Raw genomic sequence first — 27,222 nt, 5'->3', positions numbered from 1 at the left:
TGGCTAATCTGGGCAAAAGCATGGTTTGGTTAGTCAGGATGGATATGGCCAGTGCCAGCTAGGTCCGTACCTGGGGTAATACATCTTTTTAAAAATGGGCTATAACACAGTTTGACTCCTCCTGCTACACTATCCAGCAAATTCTGTTATAACTAAATACAGTTGTTAAACATGGTTGTTTGCTCTATATAGGCGAGGGTCTAATTTAGCTAAAAACTAGGATCAGGTTTAGATAGGGCCTTAGTGACAGACAGCTCTGTTCTACTGAGACAATGTTGGCAGTTTAAGGAGAGGGGCTGTGGAAACAGATCCTGAGAGGGGACCGTTCACCCCATGACATGGTGGCTTATAGCCAAAGAGTTTCATGTGTGTGATACACAAGTGTGTGTGCCACTGTTGCCAACTTTCACATGGTAAATCACTTTCACAATAAATCAAAAATCAAGCTAATCCCATTTCAAAACAAGGCCAAAACAAGCCAATCCCTAAGAACCCCAACACTCTATGTGACTAGATCCCCTTGGTGTGCAGTGTGGGACTGTGGTAGGCCCGCTGTGCACCCCGACTCTCCCCCCCCCTTGTCCCTGCTTAACCCCTTCCCCTTGCTTGCAATAAGCTATAAGGCAAACAAGCTACAAGCAAAAACTAGCCAACAAGCAGCTCATAAACCAAGTAATCCAAAAACAAGCCCAATTTCTGTTTTTTCCCCATGGTTTTGGCATGTGCTGCCAGTGATTCAGGGAACACATCACAGTAAATGCATTTGAGAGAAACATTGTATTTGCAGTGTCATTTAGCTCTTTTCCTTGTGCTCTAATAAATTTGTTAGTCTCTAAGGTGCCACAAGTACTCCTTTTCTTTTTGCGAATACAGACTAACACGGCTGCTACTCTGAAACCTCTTTTCCTTGGTTAGTAAGACTTCATTTCCTGGTGGAGTTATGTGTTCATCTGAACCTCTTGGCTGAATAATGTAATATGTTGGGAGTGTTTGATTTGGAGTGTAAAGCAGATTACTGAAAGGCTATATCTAATCTATAATAAAAAATATTATGTGGGGGCCCAGAATCATTCCAGCTCCTTATTTATCTCATTTAAATATTAATTAGGGTGTAGCTAATATAATTAATTTATGTTTTTAAATGTAATGTCCGTATGGATCAGGCTCAAGCAGATAAGGAGCTGCTGGTTTGTGTGAAGTCTGCTGACATTAGATGGTCCAGGTCAGAACTGAGTAAATGCAAGAACTATGGAGGGAGCCAGGGTCCTGCAATCAGCTTCATTTCCAGTCATAGCCAGGCCTTTTGGTATTGGGATGGCCCAGTCCTGTTCCCATTGAGGTCATTAACAAAACTGAAGATATTTGAGCCTAGATGCTCAAAGGTATTTAGACATATAACTCCATTAATTTCAATGGGAATGAGGAGCCTAAACACCTTTGAGGCCTGGGACATGGTTACTACCCTGCATGGACATTATGTTCGCCCACTTGCCAACTGGAACAGACTTCTGCAGTCTTGCTTTCAGAGCACACGCATGACGAATGGCAGCTCTGAACCGGCAAGGTTAGACAATATGGTGGTAAAAACACTGATATGCTGGTGGTGTATGCTACCACTTACACCATGGTGTAGATAAGGCCTCTGTTACAGACTTAACCACCCTTCCTTCTTCAACTGAGGACTAGGAAAGCGGCATCTTAGGTATCAGCCTATTGTGACATCACTGTTTTATTTAAAATCTCCAGTCCTCCAATTGGTCCTCTGACAAAACACATTAATTCAAGACTTGGAGTGTCTAATGTAAGAAAGAAGCAGGAAAAAATAAGTTAACTACATATTTTTAATTATACTTGAGCCCATTTTAATAAATAGTACAGCAGTAATGAAAGGATACAAACCCTTTTTCTTTTCCTTTCCAATTCACTTTTAACTTAAGTTTAACAAGGTTTTAGTCACAGTAGCAGGAGGCTCTGTGTTCAATTTGTGAAATGGAAAAATTCATATTTTGTAGCAACTTTTCATTCATTTTCTGTAGTGACTATGAGCAAAAATTACTGCTGGCATAAGTAAGTGCATTTCTATTGATGAGTTTTTAAACATTTTGTTTTGAAATTCCTCTCAAGTAACTTTAAAAAAAACCCCTAAAAACTCAACCTCTTACTAACTCTGAATTCATCAAACTGGGCCATTAGTTGTATCAGAATTTGTTGAAAGTTTTGTACAGTACAATAATTCCTCTAAAATTTGCCTGAGCAGCCTGCTAGCACAACAGAGAGTGTAGTAGGATCTATACAGTATTCATACTGACTCTTTAAAGGTTTCCGAAGATTGGGGTTTTCTTAGCTTTAGTCCAGATCTTTTCTCATTCATATTTGGTTAACTCCTTTTGCAAATGCCATGCATGTGCCAATACACAGTAAAGATTTTTCAGTTCTGACAGCTTTAAGTAATACATTATTAAAGTAATACATTATATGTTAGGTTTGGCTGGCTCTGGGTTATATGAGTTTTAAAAAATAGTAATTAACTGGCTTAAGATATCATTTTGTGTTGACAGAACTCAAATATGGCTTTGACTTGAAAAAATAACAATTGGCAAATTCTGGGATCCAGTGGCACATGCAGGCTGGAATTATGGTAGCCAAAGGGCCTTGAGAAAATATATCTTTAGTTAAGCAGGAGGACGGTGGTTTCTTAGGTCTGTCCGCAGCCTGGCCCAGGGCAAAACTCCATTTGTGGGGACTGAAGCTGATTCAGAATGAAACTGATGAGTGGAAAGGAAGAAGTCATAACAATCAACTTCATTCGTTCCTCAGAATTTCTCTCTCCGCGATCCCATTGCTTTAGTAATCCATATTAATGCTACTACTAATTTTTTTTAAATATACTTTTTAAAACTTGAAGGCAGTATCTTCAGACTCAAGAGTGGCTGGTCAATTATTGAATAAGATAGGAACATGATGAGTTCAGACATTAAGATTAAGATAGGGCAAATAGTAAACATTCCTTCTGGAGCAGGGGACCCAAGTAATAGTTCTTGCAGAATTTAAGCTTTCATTTTACAAATGTTAAGATAACCTTCCAAATGTTAATTGGAGCTCCATTGCCTGTGCTGCTGTTAATAATTTACTAAAGACAGTAGACTTAGGCCTACTCTACATTTATAGTGGCATAGCTATGTTGGTCAGAGGTGTGAAAAACCACACCCCCTAGCATCATAGTTATGCCAACAAAACCCCCAGTGCAGACATAGTCCTAGGCTGCCACTGAAAACCCCGTGGGCAGCAACATAACCAGCAATCATGCCATATTATCAGCATAACCAGCAATCACTGTCATATTAATGTTTTTTGAGAAAGCTATAAGCAGCAGCAAAGACAGACACTAAAATTGTTCGCATTGGTTTCTTATTGTGTTGCCTCCAGACCCTCTGTTCTGACAATACCAGCTTTATCTGCTTGCTTCTCACGCAAACCTCCACGCATCTTTTCGCACACTGCCCTTTACTCATGGAACCCCTTTTCTGTTGAAGTCAAGGTCGTGCCTCATGCATGCAGGGCTTTGCCCCTATGGAAGCAGTATCAGGGTCTGGGCCTAAGAATGCAAGCTCTTCTGAGCAAGAAATGCATCCTTGTGTATGTTTATTCAGCACCTAGCACAACAGTGTTCTGATCCTGATTGGGGCTCTGTGCACTAGTGCAACATAAATAATAAATAATAATAATATAATTAATAATAGTGGTGCAGAAGGATAAATATACTGGAAGTGAGAGAAAGATAGAATATCAGAGAAACCTGCCTTATTTGCCAATGGGCTAGGGGAAGGATAGGAATAATAATGACATTCAACTACCAGGAGGGTCTGGGTGGGATGAAAATAAAATAAAATAGTTCATTCACCAAGCAGGTAAAAGGGAGCTGGTCTTCAAATTTATCAGATATCTACTACAAGACAGTCATGCAAAAGAGCAGTGGCCAGAAACAGCAACCTGATAGGAATCTCAGTACCTTTCCAGCTGGACTTCTCAGCAACTTACAAGTGCTAGTGGGGGGAAAAAACTGTTATTAACTAATAGGTGTCTGGTAAATTTTTCATACTCTGCAGTAATGGAGTTTGAGCTGAATGGAGGTTAGTGCTGAGTGGTAAACTCAAAGAGTAGCTAGCAGAGGAAGGAGTTAATAAGTACAGCACATTCAAAATTTTAGTCATGCAGTAAACAGCAGACAGCAAAAAGGGAAATAATGGGTGCTGTAATGTCATGACATTAGCAGGTTGTAACGAGTGAGGAGATGGGCTAAAAAATGAAGCAAAAACTGAAATAAAGAGTGGTAATGAAAGATCCAAGGAGTCTGGATGTGAAACATACAAGATTCCTGTTTACGATTGAAGACAATGAAGGATACACGTAGTGCAATTTGTATTCGATTGGAGAGAGGCATGCACATCAGCTGAAGTCTCAGGCTTCGTCTCCATTACAAAACGTTGCGACGTTTTTGATTTGTGATGATAAAATGCAGGACATGATGTAGCAGTCAACATAGATCGGGATGAATCATGTTCAGATTTGTGGTAGCTAATTGTGTTTAAACCTTACTTGCTGAGCTGAGTTTAAAGCACTGGTTGCAACTATGGCCTGGTCTGCACTACAGAGTTTGGTCGATGTAAACTGCCTTGCGTTGGCCTAGTTGTGGAAGTGTCTTCACATAAATTTGACTCCTGCCAATGTCAGTGCCTCTTTACACTGATTTGGTAACACCACGTCCCTGAGAACATAGAGTCATGGTCAACAAAATTAGATGCAATATCAGTGTAGACACTGTGTTGCTTATATCAACTGTTACTGGCTTTCAGGAGCCATCCCAAAAGCCCCACACTGACAATCAGTGTTGGATTAAGGCATAAGCTAACTAAGCCACAGTTTAGGGCCTCGCTATATAAGGGGCCTCTAAAAAAGAAAAAACTGACTCAATTTCAAATTTTATTAAAATCAGTTGATAAAGGAGATATGGGAAAAAGAAGATTCTCTCTAAATATAGACATTTTTGTTCAACTGTGACAAAAATATACACATCTGGCTACACAAATAATCTTACCCTACCCTTGCCCTTCATTAATTGTTCATTATTGACAGGTGGGAGGCCAGAGCTGAGAAAAAAATGATAATTTCACTTGTAAACTTAGTATTTCTATGAGTAAGTTTGCTATCTGTCTTCTAAAGCAGCATTTTGTTGGCCAGTTGCTACTGGTCAAATTTTGACCGCGTCTTCCTAACTTATTTAAATAAATAAATAATCTCACTGCCAATAAAATCGGGAAAAATGTGAGGTCGGAGATGGCAGTTTTGTGAAGCAATCCTGCCATGCTCATATTCACATGGGACTCATCCTAGGAGTGATATCATGTATAGCGACAGGTTTCAGAGTAGCAGCTGTGTTAGTCTGTATCAGCAAAAAGAATGAGGAGTAGTTGTGGCACTTTAGAGACTAACAAATTTATTTGAGCATAAGCTTTCGTGGGCTAAAGCCCGCTTCATCAGATGCATGCAGTGGAAAATACAGTAAGAAGATATATATACATATATATATATATATATATATATATATATACAGAGAACATGAAAAAATGGGGGTTGCCATACCAACTCTAACAAGAGTAATCTATTAAGGTGGGCTATTATCAGCAGGAGAAAAAAAATTTTTGTAGTGATAATCAGGATGGCCCATTGCAAATAGTTGAAAAGAAGGTGTGAGTAACAGTAGGGGAAAACTTAGCATAGGGAAATAATTTTTAGTTTGTGTAATGACTCACCCACTCCCAATCTTTATTCAAGCCTCATTTAATGGTGTCCCGTTTGCAAATTAATTCCAGTTCTGCAGTTTCTCTTTGGAGTCTGTTTTTGAAGTTTTTTTGTTGAATAATTGAATAAATAATTTTAGGTCTGTAATTAAGTGTCCAGGGAGATTGAAGTGTTCTCCGACTGGTTTTTGAATGTTATAATTCTTGATGTCTGATTTGTGTCCATTAATTCTTTTGTGTAGAGACTGTCCAGTTTGACCAAAGTACATGGCAGAGGGGCATTGCTGGCACATGATGGCAAATATCACATTGGTAGATGTGCAGGTGAATGAGCCTCTGATAGTGTGGCTGATGTGATTAGGTCCTATGACGGTATCCCTTGAATAGATATGTGGACACAGTTGGCAAAGGGCTTTGTTTCCAGGATAGGTTCCTGGGTTAGTTTTTTTGTTGTGTGGTGTGTGGTTGCTGGAGAGTATTTGCTTCAGGTTTGGGGGCTGTCTGTAAGCGAGGACTGGTCTGTCTCCCTAGATCTGTGAGAGTGATGGGTCGTCCTTCAGGATAGGTTGTAGATTCTTGATGATACGTTGGAGAGGTTTTATTTGGAGGCTGAAGGTGACGGCTAGTAGCGTTCTGTTACTTTCTTTGTTAGGCCTGTCCTGTAGTAGGTGACTTCTGGCTACTCTTCTGGCTCTGTCAATGTGTTTCTTCACTTGAGCAGGTGGGTATTGTAGTTGTAAGAACGCTTGATAGAAATCTTGTAGGTGTTTGTCTCTGTCTGAGGGGTTGGAGCAAATGCGGTCTATCTTAGAGCTTGGCTGTAGACAATGGATCTCATGTGGTGTGGTCTGGATGAAAGCTGGAGGCATGTAGGTAAGAATAGCGGTCAGTAGGTTTCCGGTATAGGGTGGTATTTATGTGACCATCGCTTATTAGCACTGTAGTGTCCAGGAAGTGGATCTGTTGTGTGGACTGGTCCAGGCTGAGGTTGATGGTGGGATGGAAATTGTTGAAATCATGGTGGAATTCCTCAAGGGCTTCTTTTCCATGGGTCCAGATGATGAAGATGTCATCAATGTAGCGCAAGTAGAGTAGGGGCACTAGGGGACGAGAGCTGATGAAGCGTTGTTCTAAGTCAGCCATAAAAATGTTGGCATACTGTGGGTCCATGCTGGTACCCATAGCAGTGCTGCTGACTTGAAGGTATACATTGTCCCCAAATGTGAAATAGTTGTAGGTGAGGACAAAGTCACAAAGTTCAGCCAACAGGTTTGCCATGACATTGTCGGGAATACTGTTCCTGACGGCTTGTAGTCTATCTTTGTGTGGAATGTTGGTGTAGAGGGCTTCTACATCCATAGTGGCCAGGATGGTGTTTTCTGGAAGTTCACCAATGGATTGTAGTTTCCTCAGGAAGTCAGTGGTGTCTCTAAGATAGCTGGGGGTGCTGCTAGCATAGGGCCTGAAGAGGGAGTCTACATAGCCAGACAATCCTGCTGTCAGGGTGCCAATGCCTGAGATGATGTGGCATCCAGGATGTCCATATTTATGTTTCTTGGGTAGCAGATAGAATACCCTCTGGTTGGGATTCTAAGGGTGTGTCTGTGCAGATTTGTTCTTGTGCTTTTTCAAGGAGTTTCTCGACCAGATGATGTCGTTTCTTTTGATAACCCATGTATAGCATGTAATCATGTATAGCATCCCCCTTGGCTGGTAATAACTAGATGGCTGCCCTCTTTTGTTTATGGTCCCACACGCTCAGTCATATAATGCCTTCACTACTGGTTTTCTTAAGTGTTAGTGTGTTCTTTCTTCCTTTGATCTGTACATATGTACAATTGTGTATTTTAGTGTGCATGCCACTTTCTGCTTCATGCGCTATCCATGCTTCACGTGATTGAGTTTGCAAGTGATCGTCTTATGGACTTGGGTCAAGTGGATCTTAAGGAGGATAAATATGTGTTGGCTTCCCTCCATCAGTTTTGGGAACCTGCACAGTAAATATCAGAGAGTGCTAACAAAAGGATAAATAAAGGGTTTTGAGAGAAGTGAAGAAAAATATACATATATATCAAAATATTCTGAGTACTTGGTGAGCAAGTTATTTCAAACTATGTGCATACATGATTTATAGGCTATTAATGCTTATAATATTCATTATATTTGCTTGAATACAGGCTAGTTTTTCTCACTTTCTCAATGCCTGTCTAGAGATTACCAGGGTTTTTTCTGGTAAATTCTTTCTTTCTCTTTCACGCATATAGCTTGTTGTCACTCTTTGTGTCTGATGTGTTTACTTGAGATTAATTAGTGGTCCTGGGGGAGATAAAGGATAGAAAAGTGAGCGCGAAGATAGATGTCTGCCTAGAAAATGCTGCAAGAAAAGCTATCTGCCCTAAGTATTCTGTGCATTGAAAGTGAGAAACTCCGTAGCTTATTATTTGAGGACATCATCAATGACTATGCTCTCCAAAAATCATGAAAGAAAATGTTTTACATTTCAGTGTTAAAATTAATGTGACGTGCAAACAGATATACTGCAGGTTGTACTGCTTCCATTAACTAAGCTGGTCTGTGTAATTGTAACTGCTTTTGTGTTGCTGTAGAAATAAACTTTTCATATCTACTAATTAAGAAATCATAGACAAAATATGTTAATTTGGAATTATTTTATAATGCAAATAGGCATATGGTAAAATATGTGTTTTAGATTGTTATTCTATTTTTACTTCACCTTTATATATATGCAGAAATAAAGCTTTTGTGTTTATATATTCAGTGTCCTTTCTGTGAAAATTATATATATATATATATATATATATATATATATATATATATATATATATATTTAATGGTATGGGTTCTCTTACCCTTGACATAGTTAGGGCCTCAGAATGTCATAATCTGGCTCCACTGACAATACAATTAATACAATTGTTCCTGGTGAGAATGCGCACTACTGACAAAAGGAGTCATGTGTGAACACACACAAGTGATTTAATAATTGTGGTGGCTATATGCCGACATAAGTTAAGTCAACATCATTTTGTAGAGTAGACATGGCCTATGAATCTGATGATCCATCTGTGAATTGCTAAACCAGCACTTGCGACTGGCAATCCAGAGTTGGATCACTCGCTGAAGACAGGCAGATAGTATACAGGGCAGCCTTGAATAGGGGAAGTGAAACCATAGGATCCCTTCCCCACTTTGTGGACAAGTGCAAAGGGAAACTTTAAATATCTTTTAATATTCAGGGTAAATAGGCCAAATCCCATGAGATGGGATATTAGATGGATGGGATCTGAGTTACCCAGGAAAGAATTTTCTGTAGTATCTGGCTGGTGAATCTTGCCCATATGCTCAGGGTTTAGCGGATCGCCATATTTGGGGTCGGGAAGGAATTTTCCTCCAGGGCAGATTGGAGAGGCCCTGGAGGTTTTTCGCCTTCCTCTGTAGCATGGGGCATGGTTGACTTGAGGGAGGCTTCTCTGCTCCTTGAAGTCTTTAAACCATGATTTAAGGACTTCAATAGCTCAGACATGGGTGAGGTTTTTCATAGGAGTGGGTGGGTGAGATTCTGTGGCCTGCACTGTGCAGGAGGTCAGACTAGATGATCAGAATGGTCCCTTCTGACCTTAGTATCTATGAATCTATGAAACAACTTGTGCCTCTCTCTCCCCCTTGGAACAGTAACCTAGCCCTTCCCCTGTGACGGAGTATTTGGGAGGGTATGAGAGGGCTTCAGGCTGCATCTTACAACTGGATTCTCTGGATGATGATGTCCAGATGCATTTCCCGCAGGATAACCGGGGCAAGCATGACACAGCTTCAGTTCCTAGCATCTTCTCACACTTTTCTTGTCCCCATAATGTTCCTTGATAAGTCTGGAGGAGGAGGAGAGGAAGAGAGCTGATTGCTGCAGTTCTATCAGGCATGCAGCTAACAGCTCTGCAAAAAAGTTTGCACATCGCAAGTGGGTTCCAATATTGCTAACACTCTGTCATGCAGCTCCAAACCCAAGGTCAAATAACTATTCATATTTTACATTTTATACCTTCTTTTTGGTACCAGGTGTAACCCTTCAGCCAGGTGACGCTGACAGCAACAAGGGCTGGGTTCAATATCTAAGGTTTCCTCTTAACATTACAAAACCTAACCAGCACCACCCTTCACCCAGATATATAGAAACCGACTTCCCCACTTTCCCCTGGGTGCTCGACCCTCCATCTGCCTCCAGCCCCGCCCCCCCTCCATCCCTTCCATGAGGCCCCACACCTGCCCCGCCTCTTCCCATCCCTGCTCCCATTCTAACCCCTTCCCCAAAGTCCCCGTCCCAACTCTGCCCCTCCCTGCCTCTATTCCAACTCCTTCCCCAAATCCCCGTCCTGGCCCTGCCTCCTCCCCTGAGCATGCCACGTTCCCGCTTCTCCCGCTCCCTACCGGAGCTTGCTAATGCCACCAAACAGCTGTTTGGCGGCAGCTGGGTGGGAAGCACTGGGAGGTAGGTGGAGGAGCAGCGATGCAGCGCATTCGGGCGGAGGAGGAGGTGGGGCAGGGGTTGAGTTGAGCTTGGTTGCCAGTGTGTGCAGAGCACCTACTAATTTTTCCCCGTGGGTACTCCAGCCCCGGAGCACCCATGTCTGATGGACGAATGTCCTTTTAATACACCACTCCCTTTCACGCCATTGTACAGCTAGCTATTAGCAGTCAACAAAGTCAGAGAATTCAATGGTACATTTGCATGGGTTCACTCCCACCCATGAAGAGGGGATTGACTAACACCTTTGCTGCTGCTCACCACTGTCACCATTGTCTTTGTCACTATTTGTTGCCACAAACTTTGTCGCTTCTCATTGCTGTCTCTGCTGCCACTCATTGCTGCATTTGCCACTGCTCACTGCTGTCTCTGCCTCTAGCTGCAGTATCATGTTCTGAGGTTCCTTCACTTAGCCCATTTCTTAGTGATTTCAGCAGGTAGTGAGGAAGCTCACTGCTACATCCTTCACGTTGTCTTTCATCGCAAAACTATCCCCACAGCTCATCAGTGATTTCAGCTCTAATAACCACTGAGTAGATACAAGGACTCTAAATTGAATCTGATAATCTGTCTTTAAACATAGGAAGGAAAAAAATCAAATCTTTGTAACTAGGGTTCTTTAAACAAAGACTTTAACACCAGGTACTCGCCCCTTTTGACTTTCATGTGAATTTGTCATCACTACCCCCTGCTTAGTGAGTGAGGTTAAAGTTAGGGTGACTCTCCCCACCAAACTAGGGCATATTAAGTACAGTTCTGCTATCCTTTTCTCATTAAATAAGGATAACAACATTTAATTAACCATGTGTTCAAGACCAAAGTGAATTTTAACCCAAAACAGCCAAAAGAGATCACTTTGACAAAGCAGGTCTGTCTGATGATCACCTAGGCAAGGTAGGTGTGTCTATGCAAATAAGGTATGCTCTTGAAGTCTTTTCTCCCATGTCACAGTGCAAGGCAACTGCACCTGTATTTCCAATGCTTAATTTGTGCCACGGCTTGCCAAGACTGAGCTCCAGAAGCTCCAGGCTTGGCAGTTCAGAGACCCAGCACCTCTGGGCATGCCACATGAATTATGAAAGTAAAACAATTGCTTGAGCCTGGCACTCTTTCATTACAAATTAAGCACTGTGTATTTTCCCTCCGTGATCCAGCAAGGGCCCCCATTCTCAGGCTTCCGGCTCCCCGGCTATCACCTCTCTTGGGCGGAGAGACCCACACCTCTCTCCCTTTTGACCAGGGTATTTCCAGGCTGCACAGTTCCCTAGCTTCACTGTGTATTTCCCAGCACAGACATGTTGCCCAAGGACACCTGGTTGTTTTCTCCTCAGAGATGGAGAATTGCTACAGTTATAGGTTACAACACAGCTCTTTCTATGCAAGCCTAATTTATTATTAAGGTAAAAAACATTACAGAGAAAACATGAAAAACAATAAAAGAACTTACCCCCATACCAAAAAGCTTACCAGAATTAACCCCAATCCTAATAGGGATTCTGGCAGGCCCAGTCCTTCCAACCCCCCTACTTTAAGGATTGAGGGTCTGTCTGTTTGCTGCATCAGGAAGAAGGCTATGAGCCAGTTTAAAACTAAGTTATTTATCCAAAAAGTCTTTGCTTTTTTTGTTGGTCCCTGGAGAAACCAGTTTGAACAAGTACATGTATACATTTCCATGGGGGTAGTTTCTCTGGAGAGTGAATTTGCCTAATCACCGGTTGCTGTTCTCCTATTTACCCTTCCCATGAAAATACATACAATAATACATACACAATTGTATTTTAATACAATGGACTCCAAATCTATTAATATAATTCAATCAAGTATAATTCAGTAAACTTCATTTAGTAGTAGTATATTGCAGGAAATTGTCAATCTGCCACACTCCAGTTCATCACTAGGTGGCAAGGGAGAGCTCATTCAGATGTTGGCTTGTACCTGCATGAGACCTCACTGAAAGTATTAGTCACAATGCAAAATTTAGCTTTAAATAGAACCTTTACTGCAATGTCATCTGGGGGTAACTAGCATAATCCAGTAATTAAGCAGTGGAACAGTCTCTCCTGAGAAGTGGGAGAAGCTACATTTTACGATTAAAAAAAAACAAAACACTGGGCAAAGCACTTGAAAAACATAGTGTAGAGAGAAAAGGAGTACTTGTGGCACCTTAGAGACTAACAAACTTATGCTCAAATAAATTTGTTAGTCTCTAAGGTGCCACAAATATTCCTTTTCTTTTTGCGGATACAGACTAATAGGGCTGCTACTCTGAAACCTGTCAGTGTGGAGAGAATCCTTAATTTGAAGGTGGATGGCTGAATATGCCTCTTCTCTCTGTAAGTCCAATGGCCAAAAGCTTCAGAGGGGAAAGAGCTCTCTACTCCCGCTATTGCTGAAAAGGAAAAAATTCCTCTGGTCACCATAATTATACAGCATAATTATACATGAACTTAGATTTCATAGGATGTGGGCTCCCAGAGAAGCTTGAGAGGGCAAAGAGCTGATTTTCAAGCAGTCAAGATTCTACGCTGAGGTCCTAAGTGCTCTTGGCTCCCCGCTTTTGGGGGCTTGCTGAAAGAGGCAATGCATGCTGATTACAATGTTGAAAGATGATGTAGGAACAGCAGGAGAAATGAGTGTACTATCATGAGGTCCTGCTTTTCCAGCACCTTAATAAAGCTGAATCACTAAACTGGGGTAGGCAGTTGTGGTTCCGGACAAGTAGCTTTCTTAGGACTAGAGAGAAATAGTCAGACACTCTACTACTAATCCCTGATCCCAGCTATGAGTGGGGTTTGGTGGATGAGTGAGGAGGTATGGTCAGGCACTTTTAATACCTGTGAAACATTCTCACTGTTGGGTGGGATGGGCATTAGATGGATTGCTGGAAGGGGAAGTTTATTTTACTCTTTATTTGCATACCTATGTGTGTGTGTGTGTGTATCTATCTATTTATGTTATGTTGATATGTTTTTCCAAGCTTATGACTGTGTTCTATTTCCCTTAATAAAGATGTCCTTGTTTGTACACAGTCTGGGAGTGTGTATGGGAGTGGAGAAGTCCTGCCTGTGAAAGGAGTGTTTGGTTTTCATAGGGTTTTGGGTTGGGTCAGTTATTTGTTTGGATTAGTTATTTATCAAGAGTGACCCCTAGATATATTGAACACGGCTTTTTTTTTTTTGCTGCTATTAACCACGCAGTAAAACACATATATGTCTTTTTGATTACTATAATAATGTTTTCAGTCTTATTGCTGTTACCCATGCCACCCCATGGACTCTTGTCAGATGCCTCTTCTAAGTGCTGTTATTCCGCTGGACGTTGTGAGCAAGAGGAAGCAGAGTCTGAACTTAATATAGTATTTTTTCTTATTGGTTAAACAAAACAGAAGAATCTTCTCAGCTGGTACAGGATGGGGGAAAAGCAGAGGATTTACACTAATTTACACCACTTGAGGATCTGACCCATATAAATAGAAGGCAATTTGCTTATTACTGTAGCCATTCTCTGAGGCCGTTGGCTTTCTCTGAAAACATCAGGCTGAAGGAACAGCACTATAACGGAAATAGAAAAGGAGGACTTGTGGCACCTTAGAGACAGTCTCTAAGGTGCCACAAGTCCTCCTTTTCTTTTTGCGAATACAGACTAACACGCTACTCTGCTACTCTGAAACCTATAACGGAAATGTATAGTTATATAAGCAAGGGGAACAGAGGGCAGATATCCCACTTATTCTGCAAAATTATGCTCTATAGTATTTATGACAGCTTATAATCAGACCGGAATGCGCCAAGTGATTTGATATGGATGATTTACTGGGCTTTATACAACCAGGCATTTGAGACAATACGGCCGAAAAAAAGAAGAAAGTTTTTGAACATCCACCAAAACCTTTTTTGAAGCAAATGCACTTTCCACTATAAAAAAATAATCCTAGCAAAATACTGGGAAATAAGTTTAAAATCGCGTGCTGTTTACGGGGACTTCATTTTACTCCCCCGAGGTAGCAGTAGGTTCAGCCGACGCTAAGTGACAAATCCAACACCCCAGACGTCATCCTGCGCCAGGCCGTGGGCATCCCAAGAGGGCGAGATCCACCCGCTCCACCGGCGCTGCGGGCAGACCCCGCTCTCGGGAGGCCCCGGCAGGAACCGCTGTGGGGCGAGCGGCGGCTCCGTCAGACCTGGCCCCCCGCCATTGAGTTTGTCCCCGAGGCTCGGGAGCAAGAACCATCATTCACCCACCTGCATAACGGCCGAAGGCGGAACGCGAGCTGTGCTCACCCCGAAGAGGGAAAACACGTAACACGTGTAATGAAATCCTGGGTCGGCTCAAGCCCTGCGCCAATATGCGTCAACATCCTGCCGTGCAACCCAATAGCTGTGGGATAGCTCACAAGGGACCAAAACCAGCGAAACAACACCCCGGGAGGGGCTCTTGCCCCCAGGGCGAGGGTGGCCCTTTAGTAACACCTCCTTCCCCGTCTCAGACAGGCAGCAAGCGGGGGAGGGGTCCTCTTCGTGTACCTCTCTGGTGGTCACATGCCGGGGGACGTGTCAGCCGCCTTTGGATGTCCCCCCACCCCCGTTTCGCCCGCCCGTCGTTCACCCGGCTGCGCTCCGAGCGGCGCGTGGGGATGCGGGGAGCGGCCGGCTGCGGGAGGCCGCCCCAGGGCACCCGGCTGCCCTCCCCTCCCGCCGCGTACGGAGGGGACTGGGCAGATCCCGTGCGCATCGCTGCCGCGGGGGGAGGGACTCTGGCAGGCTCCAGAGCGCTGCGATACAAACTCCCGCGGCGGCTGCCTCCTTCCCTCCCCTAACCCCGCGCCCCCCCCTCCCCCCCGTGCAGTGACCGCGGCGGCTGCCTCCTTCCCTCCCCTTCCCTCCCCTAACCCCGCGCCCCCCCCGTGCAGTGACCGCGGCGGCTGCCTCCTTCCCTCCCCTTCCCTCCCCTAACCCCGCGCCCCCCCCGTGCAGTGACCGCGGCGGCTGCCTCCTTCCCTCCCCTTCCCTCCCCTAACCCCGCGCCCCCCCCGTGCAGTGACCGCGGCGGCTGCCTCCTTCCCTCCCCTAACCCCGCGCCCCCCCCGTGCAGTGACCGCGGCGGCTGCCTCCTTCCCTCCCCTTCCCTCCCCTAACCCCGCGCCCCCCCCGTGCAGTGACCGCGGCGGCTGCCTCCTTCCCTCCCCTTCCCTCCCCTAACCCCGCGCCCCCCCCGTGCAGTGACCGCGGCGGCTGCCTCCTTCCCTCCCCTAACCCCGCGCCCCCCCCGTGCAGTGACCGCGGCGGCTGCCTCCTTCCCTCCCCTTCCCTCCCCTAACCCCGCGCCCCCCCCGTGCAGTGACCGCGGCGGCTGCCTCCTTCCCTCCCCTTCCCTCCCCTAACCCCGCGCCCCCCCCGTGCAGTGACCGCGGCGGCTGCCTCCTTCCCTCCCCTTCCCTCCCCTAACCCCGCGCCCCCCCCCGTGCAGTGACCGCGGCGGCTGCCTCCTTCCCTCCCCTAACCCCGCGCCCCCCCCGTGCAGTGACCGCGGCGGCTGCCTCCTTCCCTCCCCTTCCCTCCCCTAACCCCGCGCCCCCCCCCGTGCAGTGACCGCGGCGGCTGCCTCCTTCCCTCCCCTTCCCTCCCCTAACCCCGCGCCCCCCCCGTGCAGTGACCGCGGCGGCTGCCTCCTTCCCTCCCCTAACCCCGCGCCCCCCCCGTGCAGTGACCGCGGCGGCTGCCTCCTTCCCTCCCCTTCCCTCCCCTAACCCCGCGCCCCCCCCGTGCAGTGACCGCGGCGGCTGCCTCCTTCCCTCCCCTTCCCTCCCCTAACCCCGCGCCCCCCCCCGTGCAGTGACCGCGGCGGCTGCCTCCTTCCCTCCCCTAACCCCGCGCCCCCCCGTGCAGTGACCGCGGCGGCTGCCTCCTTCCCTCCCCTTCCCTCCCCTAACCCCGCGCCCCCCCCGTGCAGTGACCGCGGCGGCTGCCTCCTTCCCTCCCCTTCCCTCCCCTAACCCCGCGCCCCCCCCGTGCAGTGACCGCGGCGGCTGCCTCCTTCCCTCCCCTAACCCCGCACCCCCCCCTCCCCCCCGTGCAGTGACCGCGGCGGCTGCCTCCTTCCCTCCCCTAACCCCGCGCCCCCCCCGTGCAGTGACCGCGGCGGCTGCCTCCTTCCCTCCCTTCCCTCCCTAACCCGCGCCCCCCCCGTGCAGTGACCGCGGCGGCTGCCTCCTTCCCTCCCCTTCCCTCCCCTAACCCCGCGCCCCCCCCGTGCAGTGACCGCGGCGGCTGCCTCCTTCCCTCCCCTAACCCCGCGCCCCCCCCGTGCAGTGACCGCGGCGGCTGCCTCCTTCCCTCCCCTTCCCTCCCCTAACCCCGCGCCCCCCCCGTGCAGTGACCGCGGCGGCTGCCTCCTTCCCTCCCCTTCCCTCCCCTAACCCCGCGCCCCCCCCGTGCAGTGACCGCGGCGGCTGCCTCCTTCCCTCCCCTTCCCTCCCCTAACCCCGCGCCCCCCCCGTGCAGTGACCGCGGCGGCTGCCTCCTTCCTCCCCTAACCCCGCGCCCCCCCGTGCAGTGACCGCGGCGGCTGCCTCCTTCCCTCCCCTTCCCTCCCCTCCCCGCGCCCCCCCCGTGCAGTGACCGCGGCGGCTGCCTCCTTCCCTCCCCTTCCCTCCCCTAACCCCGCGCCCCCCCCCGTGCAGTGACCGCGGCGGCTGCCTCCTTCCCTCCCCTAACCCCGCGCCCCCCCCGTGCAGTGACCGCGGCGGCTGCCTCCTTCCCTCCCCTTCCCTCCCCTAACCCCGCCCCCCCCCCGTGCAGTGACCGCGGCGGCTGCCTCCTTCCCTCCCCTTCCCTCCCCTAACCCCGCGCCCCCCCCCGTGCAGTGACCGCGGCGGCTGCCTCCTTCCCTCCCCTAACCCCGCGCCCCCCCCGTGCAGTGACCGCGGCGGCTGCCTCCTTCCCTCCCCTTCCCTCCCCAAACCCCGCGCCCCCCCCGTGCAGTGACCGCGGCGGCTGCCTCCTTCCCTCCCCTTCCCTCCCCTAACCCCGCGCCCCCCCCCGTGCAGTGACCGCGGCGGCTGCCTCCTTCCCTCCCCTAACCCCGCGCCCCCCCCTCCCCCCCGTGCAGTGACCGCGGCGGCTGCTTCCTTCCCTCCCCTAACCCCGCGCCCCCCCCGTGCAGTGACCGCGGCGGCTGCCTCCTTCCCTCCCCTTCCCTCCCCTAACCCCGCGCCCCCCCCCCGTGCAGTGACCGCGGCGGCTGCCTCCTTCCCTCCCCTTCCCTCCCCTAACCCCGCGCCCCCCCGTGCAGTGACCGCGGCGGCTGCCTCCTTCCCTCCCCTAACCCCGCGCCCCCCCCGTGCAGTGACCGCGGCGGCTGCCTCCTTCCCTCCCCTTCCCTCCCCTAACCCCGCGCCCCCCCCGTGCAGTGACCGCGGCGGCTGCCTCCTTCCCTCCCCTAACCCCGCGCCCCCCCCGTGCAGTGACCGCGGCGGCTGCCTCCTTCCCTCCCCTAACCCCCCCCCCCCCCGTGCAGTGACCGCGGCGGCTGCCTCCTTCCCTCCCCTTCCCTCCCCTAACCCCGCGCCCCCCCCGTGCAGTGACCGCGGCGGCTGCCTCCTTCCCTCCCCTAACCCCGCGCCCCCCCCGTGCAGTGACCGCGGCGGCTGCGAAGCCCCAGCGCGCGCACAGGGCGCCCAGCGGCCAGCATGAGCCTCCCGCTGCCCGCGCCCGGCCCGGCCCCGGCCCCGGCGGGCTCCACCTCTGCAGCAGCAGCAGCCCCGGGCGGCGCGGGCACCCGCTGACCGCCCCGCTCCGGGAGCCGGAGGGGTCGCGCGCTCCGCGGGGCGGCTGAGCGGGGAGGACACGCACCCTCCTGCCCCGGCTCACACACACACACATTGCCCGCGGCGGCGGCGGCGGCCGCCACCATGTCCGCCCAGAGCCTGCTGAACAGCGTCTTCTCCTGCTCCTCCCCGGCCGCCGCCGCCTCCTCCAAGAGCCTCTCCAAGCGGCGGCTCCGCCAGACCCGCAGCCTGGACCCAGCCATCATCGGCAGCTACAGCCGGGAGGAGGGCGACGGCCCGGCCAGGACGCCCCGGGCCAGGGCGGCCGGCGGCCCCTCGGCGGAGTGCCTGGCCACCTTCTCCTCCCGCGCCCTGCTGCGCCCGGGGGCCGGCCCGCTCTGCGGCTCGCTCTCCACCCCCAGCACCCCGCTGGAGAAGTCCCCCTCGGGCAGCTTCCACTTCGAGTACGAGGCTAGCCCCCGGGGCAAGAGGAACACGGCCTGGGAGCTGCCCTTCCTGGCGCGCACGCCCTCCGCCTCCGCCCTCAGCGGCCCCGGCGCCGGCCCCAACAGCATCTTCTCCTCCCCGAGGAAGTGGCTCCAGCAGAGGAAGGGGCAGCAGGCGCCCAGCAGCCAGCCCTCCTCCTACATCGTGTGGAAATCCGAGGTAGGACTCCCCTTCGGCGCGAGAGTCCCGCCACCCAGGCCGGCAGCATGGACCCTCCCCTCGGGATAGGGCGCCCGGAAATCCCCAACTTCCTCCGGGGCCTTCTGCCCTGAGGACAGGCTCCCTTGGCCCCGCGGGGGCGGGTCTCCCCCCTTCTACGTACTGGGAAAGGGTCCCTGCTCATCTCTCTCTTCCCAGCTTGCTGAGCTGTCCACGAGCACCAGGCCTGCGTTAGTCAGATGCCAGGGGCAGTCGGCTTGTGCCGCTGCTGTTGTTAGAGGTGAAAGGAGGAGTTGTGCGAACGAGGAGACTCCCAGGGCTGTAGCAGGTGCCTTGATCTGTCAGTGAGGACGGGAGAGCACTTGACAGGTTTGGCCGGTAGAGTGCACCTAGAGCACTTAAGGAGAGCGTTGAGTGTCTGTACGCTGCGTTGCCAGCCTGGGCTGAGTCGGGGAAAGCTCGACTGGGCGAGGGGACCTGTCCATGGGTCTTGCTGTAGGTTCGTTAAGAACGGAAATATGTGATCCGCCGCACTGTCTGAAGTCCGATCCTAGAAATTCTTTCATTCTTCGCGTTTGTAGTAGAAACAAACAAGAATCAAGCATAGGCACTCACACAGAATTATAAATGTTTATGGATAACTGTAGCTATTAACTGTTGTGCACTCTTCAAAAAAAACCAAACACCTACACTTTTTCACAGATATTTCTTTAAAGAACATACAGGGGTTTTAAAGTTAAACTCGTTGATCTGTTTTGTTGGCAGGGTAAACTTTTGTATTTTATGTTTCTAAGCTTAATTCCATATATAGTTGTATTGGGCATGTAAAACTCTCCCCTCCCACTCTAACACCTCATAAACTTGAATATGTAATGGCTTCTAAAAAGATAGGCACATTATTTTTAATGTGCACACCCAGTGATCTCAGTTTATCTGACCACATACATGTGTTGGAGCCACATGAGGAGCCACTGCATTCCAAAACTAATCTAATTTAACAATGCAAATATTTATTGGGTTAGTTTATATCTTATGTGCTTATCATAGCTGGTTGACAAAGCTATTAAAATAATGTGACATTGTTAGTTGATTGTAATTGGTTTGAAGATAAAATGTAGCTGTAAACTACTTAAATTTAGATGGGGCACAAGTTCTCTCTTCTATTTTTGGTACATAGTTTTTATTTTGTTAACTATTTTTGTTAACTATTTTTGATGCATTCAAACTGCAATTAGAAGGTAACTTTCTTCCATAAGGACAATAAGGTAGAGATATAAGGTACATTGGCCACTCCTTAAGAAGAGCTTTGTGTAAGATGGAAAGCTTGTCTCTGTCACCAACAGAAGTTAGTCCAATAAAAGATACTACCTCATTCACCTCGTTTCTCTAATAAACATTCTTCCATTATCTATAACCATTTCTATAGCAGTTAATGAAATCTCATCCATCATTCCAGTACTGATGTAGAAGTCTTAAGTAAAATGCTTAATATGAGTATGATTTTTGGTTCAAAATGAAGCTGAAAACTATCATGATAGAGGAATAGAAGATAATTGTAAGAGCAAAATATAACACTAAACATAAAAGCTCTCAACATCTATCAACGCTGTATGGTGACAAAGAGCTGTGTACTAGGATGTAAAGGAGACTGGAGATTTTATACATGGTTCGGAAAATAGAAACATTGAAAGTTTTGATCAGAAGTTATTCAGAATTTTCTAGATGTAAACACATTTTAAATAATTTAGGAGTTATATTAAGTAGACGTCAAAGAAAATTTATGGGAGTAGGAGCTTTAGTAGCAAAGATACGCATAGTGAAACACTGGACAAAGTAATCTGGAATTTAATGTCAGCATAAATTAAGGGTAGGAATGCATGTGCCCTGTCATGATTAATTCAGAACTGGTAAATAACACTTCCTAGGATAATTAAGGCGTGTGGTTTTCATTCGATGATTGCTTAATCTAGTCCAGGATTTAGGCAGCCCATGGTCCTCCATCCTGCAAGGAGCTCTACATAGATAGATCCTTGCATCCTTCCCCACCAATCCCTAGTGAAATCAGTGTTTGTGGCTGGAGGGATGTCTGTATGGAGTTCTTTGCAGGATCGAAGCAATGTGTGGTGAAACTATACAGCACTGGATGTGTTCCTCAGTCTGCAAACTAAAGAGCAAGGGGGATTGACAGTGTGGGTGTGTATCTAGCATTCTTAGGTAAATAATCCTTTTTTCATTCATTAGTTGTGTTATAGCTCTTTACCATGTGGAATTTTACAACATGGGACCCTTAGTTGAATTTAAACTCAATGGTTTCATATGTTGTTCGTTACAATGCTGTTCTTTTTCAGGTTTTTATTTTATTCCATGAAATTTGAACAGTTTGTATTTATAACTATCATTTATAAGGTTAAGAAAATGAGTATGTTGATAAATAATCTCTTACACTTCGAGGAAGTCATTTTGGCAAGGACAGATTTTTAGAGAAACAGATACATATGTGTTTAATGATACACTTTATATGCTTTTTTTATTTAATTCGCCTTAAGGCTGAAATTTCAGTGCAAAGGAAGAGATTTGAGGAAACTTCCAGCAGTTCAAAATACAAGTTTAGGCCCCAACCCTTTTAAATACATGTGTCCGGCCCCCTGAGCAGACTCTTCTGAGGCTTACTACAGCTCTGTGAGACTGCAAGGGTTAGTCTATGTGAAGCCCCTTGCATGACTTGGAATGAAAGTTTCTTTTCAACCATAGCCATAGCATTTGCTACGGATGAATGCTGGAAATGTAGAGATATGATATGTTGTCTCTAACAAGCATGTTGGTGTGGAGTTTGAATATGAAAACTGAAGTGAATAAGGTGGCAAGGTTATGTGAAGATCCTTCACATAGTAATATAGTAATACTATACTTGGCAGTTATAAAGCACTTTATATTGGCAAGGTGCTGTGCAAATGTTAATTACTCACCCATATAGTCAGCAATCATTACAAATGTAAATAACTAATCTTTAAAAAATGTATGCAAGCAGTCTTCCCATTGAATACATTAGTAAAACTTCTATTTACAGGCATTAATTCTATTTCAGCTCTTGTAATGAGTATTTGACCTAGTACCATCAGAAAATCATGTTTATAAACAACCTATTTAATTATTTCATATCCATTCTTTATTAATTAAAGCCTTATTCCTAGGCTGGGAAATAAAGAATTCTGCTTTTACAGTGCAACACCATCATTGTGGCAAAATGAGTTGGTTGATGTGTTAGAGTAGAATGATCTGAATGGGTGAACATGAGGTAATTATTTATAATACTGTAACTTTAAAAGGTACAAAATCTAAATTATCACATCCTGTGTAGCGCATCTATAGTTATGGCAGATGGAAAAAGGAAGTTCATAATGGATAAGAGTTTACTCAGCTGTTAAAAACTCTACTATAGGTTAAAACTATATATGAAGGCTTTATATCTATCTATCTATCTATCTATCTATCTATCTATCTATCTATCTATCTATCTATCTATCTATCTATCTATCTCCATAAACAGCTTTACATATACATATAACTTCCAATTTATTAGTTTTAGAATTATAAAACGAATTACAAATACTTCTTATATTAATTTTACTCCTACATCTTTTGATATAATTATACTTATTGATAAGTGGTCAGAGGGAAATAATGATCTAGTGGTTAGGGCAGTAACCTGGGACTTGGAAGACCTGCTCCACCTCTACAGATTTCCTGTGCAGCGTTGAGCAAGTTACTTAGCCTCTCTGTGCCTCAGTTTCCCATCTGTAAATTAGGGCTAACAACACTGCCCTACCTCGCATGAGAGTTGTAAGGACAAAGACATTAAAGATGGTGAAGTGCTCTGATACTATGATGATGAGGGCCATGTAAGTACCTGAGATAGAGGTCCAAATATTTCCCCATGTGCACAGTGAAAACAGCTGGGCTACACACTGAAGCATTTCTAGAGGAGAAGCAGAGGTGGTGCCAGCCTCTTCCTGGTGGGGAGGCTGAGGTGGCTAGACAGAAAATTGGGGGGGCTGTACCCCCCCTTGCCATGAGGTTCTGCCCCTCTCCATGGTCCTGCCCCTGCTCTTGCTAAGTTCTGGCCTTGTCTCCTCCTCTTTTCTTCCCGAGGCCCCCTCCCCCGGCCGGGCCCAGTGGTGCTGGAACTAGGGTGCTGGAAGTGCTGCTGTACCCACTGGCTTGAAGTAGTAATAACAAAAACCAAGTACATGGTTTCCATCATTAGTATCCCCACTATAAAAATTGTTCCAGCACCCTGGCTGGGGCTGTAGCTGCTCCTCAGCTCCCTGTTGCCTTTCAACAGTTAGTAACTCTTGCCGCGGGGGGGGAGGGGGGAGCTGTCTCCAGGGCCAGCAGAGCCCTTGGGGAGCAGTGACCGTGGGGGATGGGGCCCACGCATCCGGGCCAGATCTGGTCAGTCTGGGCAGCTGTGGGGAGCCCCAGACCCACCATCTGCCCTGCGTGGTGTGCCCCAACGGGCAGGGACCTGGGCCAGGCAGCTGCTCTCGGGCCCCCTGCCTCTCGCTTGGGCTTATTCCTGTGCTGCTGCTGGCGGCAGCACTGCCACCTTCACAGCTGGGTACCCAGCCAGGAGCCCCCTCTCTTCCCACGCTGCCTTCAGAGCTGGGTGGCAGGAGAGTGGTGGCTGCTACAGGGGGAGCTAAGACAAATTTTGGGGTGGCTATAGCTCCACAAGCCCCTCCCCTACCCCCCACAGCGCTGCGCCTGAGGAGAAATAGGTAGGTAGGGTCTCTTTTTCTTCCTATCTTTGGCCAAGCAGTTCCTATAGCTGTTTGCTCCAGTTTCCATGACTCTTGCTGCCAGGTGGGGAAAGAGAAGTGGATGGGCAATTAGAGGCTCTGTCTTCAAATCAAATGGTAGGTATTAAAAAAACCCCAAAAACCTGGAGAAGGATACTCTGCATCTGCCCCAAATCCCAGCTGTGCACTGATGTGCAGAGAGCCCCCATGGAACTAGGCTGCCATGGTATATAGTATGTGTGGAAACACATGTGTCAGAACTTCATATCCTCCTGTCACTTGGACAGCTGGATAAGAATGACTTGCCCAATTCTATTCAGACTTTACAGAACGTGCTATATGTGAATCACCCACTGTTCAAAGATCTGTGTCATAATTATGCATGTGAGGCTGAGCTAAGGATAGTGTTACCTTTTTATTTCAGTTATTTGGCTTTGGCATTTTATAAATAGACCCTCTTTGGAATGATTTCTGAAGGTTGACATGTAGCTTTGCACGATTTGACATTCACTAATGACTTTCGCAAAAAGAAAAGGAGTACTTGTGGCACCTTAGAGACTAACAAATTTATTAGAGCATAAGCTTTCGTGAGCTACAGCTCACTTAAAGTTACGTGTGGGATTACAAGCTTCAGTAGTAAACCATGCTAACCAAATCATGTAAAGTTATTAGGGTTTAAATGGTCTTGATTCTGCTACAAGATTCTAATGGACCTGAAGGAATGGTGTAAAGACGATTTCTGCAACTCTCTAGGGCATCAGTGGGCAAACATTTTGGCCTGAGGGCCACATTGGTTTCTGAAATTGTATGGAGGGCCAATTAGAAGAGACTGTGCCTCACCAAACGGCCAAGGGTGGCTCGGCCCCTGCCCCCTATCTGACCCCCCTGGCTTCTCGCCCCCTGACGGCCCCCCCCAGGGCTCCTGCCCCATCCAATTCCCCATTCCCTGTCCCCTGATGCCCCCCCCGGGACCCCTACCCCATCCATCTCTCCCTGTCCCCTGACCGTCCCCGGACTCCCCCATCCCTGATTGCCCCCCACTGCCATATCCAACCCCCCTTCTTCCTGAATCCCCCCCCAGGATCCCTACCCCCATTCAACCCCTCTGTTCCCCACCCTCTGACCGCCTCGACCTGTATCCAGACCCCCGCCCTCTGACCATCACCCCACACTCCCCGCCTTCTATCCAACCCGCCCTGCTCCCTGCCCCCTTACCGCGCTGCCTGGAGCACCGGTGGCTGGCGGCGCTACAGCCGCGCCGCTCAGAGCACCAGGACAGGCAGCCGTGCCGCCCAGCTGGAGCCAGCCACGCCACCGTGCAGCACAGAGAACAGGGTCAGGCCGCGGCTCTGCAGCTATGCTGCTCGGCAAGAGCTTGCAGCCCCGCCATCCAGAGCTTTGTGCTGATGGCACAGTGAGCTGAAGCAGTGGGGGAAGAGGAACAGCAGGGGAACAAGGGAAGAGGAACAGAACGGCTAGCCTCCCGGGCCAGGAGCTCAGGGGCCAGGCAAGAGGGTCCCACGGGCCCCTGTAGTTTGCCCACCTGTGCTCTAGGTGCTTTATCTCTTTTTACTTCTCAACTCTTGCTTTTTAGGTGCATTGATGGTAACTGTATGAATAAGAAAGTTTTATAATTAAGAGAATATTTTTAAGTAGTGCATTTATTATGTATTATTTGTATTACTGTAAAACCACAACAAGAAGTCTTTCCTTGCTCATATGTGATCTATTTAAATAAGGGCTTCATTCTGGTTGTACTGAAGACAGTGGAAAAAATCCAAAGGTGTTCCTCAGTTTCCTTTCAGATGCCAGCTCTGCTTTTTAGAAATTTTCTTCAAGAAAAATTCCTGTTTTTCATTTGCCAAAAAAAGTCTTGTTTTTAATTATTCTTTTCTATTTATTAAATATTTTACATGTAAATTACATTTGTTTTTAAGTAAACTGAACATTTTTGAAAAGGTTGTATAAATACTTGGATGATTACGTAAAGCCCCAATTCCGCAAAAACTTTACTTTAAGCATGTGACTAGTCCCATAGAAGTTAAGGATGTATGTGTTTGCTGAAGATCATGGCTTCAGAAGGTATATATCTTTTTAATGATGGAAATACATTTGCAAACTGAAAAGTCTAGCAGTATTCAGAACTGAAATATTAGTTTTAACTGTCAACTTATGTAAAGTCTGCTGCTTATTCTTCTGCCCTTGACATTAGAATAGAAAACCACAGTATGAACGGTATCTGTTTTGTTATGCTGTGGTGGAGAAGCTTCCATTTTTCATACCTGTGTCTTTCTAGTGTGTATGTTTGCTGTGAAGAGCTGGATGGGAGGATAGCCCAGGATTCTCCTAAAAGATCTACACAATTCAAATTACAGCCTGATCAAAATCGGTAGGAGAACACTTCAACCTCTCTGGTCACTCAATAAAAGATTTAAGGGTGGCAATTTTGCAACAGAAAAGCTTCAAAAACAGACTCCCACCAGAAACTGCTAAGCTTGAATTAATATGAAAACTAGATACCATTAAGGTTTGAATAGAGACTGGGAGTGGCTGGGTCATTACACATATTGAATCTATTTCCTTAAGTTAAGAATCCTCACACCTTCTTGTCAACTGTCTAAATGGGCCATCTTGATTATCACTCTAAAAGTTTTTTTCTCCTGCTGATAATAGCTCATCTTAATTAATTAGCCTCTTACAGTTTGTATGGCAAATTCCACCTTCTCTGTATATATATATATATATATATATATATATATATATATATATCTTCTTACGATAGGTTCCATTCTATGCATCCAATGAAGCGGGCTGTAGCCCACAAAAGCTTATGCTCTAATAAATTTTAGTCTCTAAGGTGCCACAAGTACTCCTGTTCTTTCTGGTAATGTACTGTGTCTATTGCTCAGGAATAAACAGTGTAAACATCCTAAGCCAACGCACTGTTTTGTAAAAGCTCTTGTTAAAGTAATGGCAACACATCAGTGCATGCTTCTTACATCTGACGCCCTTCCATTTTGCCTTCTGGATGTTGGGAAGGAAAAGGAACTCTTTTTCCCACTCCTTTTCCAAAGGCTCTGGAGTACTGTAGCAAGCTGGAGAGTTAGCTCGCCGACCCTTCCTTCTGGGTGTTGTGAGAGACACTTCATTCGACACTCTTGCTCAGTTTGGATGGCCCTCTGTCATGAATAGCTCCAATATACTCTACTGCTGCTTAGAGCTTTTTCAAGCTGCAACAAAGTGAAAACTGGCATTATTTTTGTCAGTTTCTCTTCTGCCTGGGTAGGGTTCTGAAAAGAAGCAGAGCAATAAACTAGGGGCTCATTAATGTCACTGTAAGTTGCTGGTTGGCAAAACTATGAACAAAAGCAGGGGCACTGGAGCTGCCTGCCTATACACTTGGGGGGACAACGCTGCTTTAGTTTAATTATTTCACAATTCATCTTCGAAATCATAAGGGCTGATAACTTAAGACATGATTTTCAGAAGACATTAGTGGGAGCTCTGCACAATTGAAAATCAATCCCTTAATATTTTAAAAGCAATAGTTTTTCTACCTCCTGTGTGACAGCTTCTGTGCAAAATTTCTAAATAAAGAAGCTTCTTTTTTATAGTTTATCTGCAAAAAGAGAAGCATGGAGAATTCTTGTTTTG

General features: G+C 47.2%; 1 protein-coding gene across 1 annotated transcript in view; it reads left to right on the top strand.

Annotated features, from left to right (window-relative positions):
• The first annotated feature begins 17,968 nt into the window (after positions 1 to 17,968).
• Positions 17,969 to 27,222, top strand: part of ARHGAP6 (Rho GTPase activating protein 6) — a 516,937-nt gene continuing 507,683 nt past the window's right edge. Inside the window, exon 1 of the mRNA XM_038375009.2 lies at positions 17,969 to 18,769. Within this exon, the coding sequence (XP_038230937.1) occupies positions 18,248 to 18,769 (522 nt within the window). The 5' untranslated portion in view covers positions 17,969 to 18,247. The remainder of the gene's footprint in view (positions 18,770 to 27,222) is intronic.

Source organism: Dermochelys coriacea, chromosome 1, assembly GCF_009764565.3.
Source record: "Dermochelys coriacea isolate rDerCor1 chromosome 1, rDerCor1.pri.v4, whole genome shotgun sequence".
NCBI lineage: Eukaryota > Metazoa > Chordata > Testudines > Dermochelyidae > Dermochelys > Dermochelys coriacea.
Note: the sequence above shows the minus strand (reverse complement) of the source record. Positions and strands in the feature narration are given on the sequence as shown.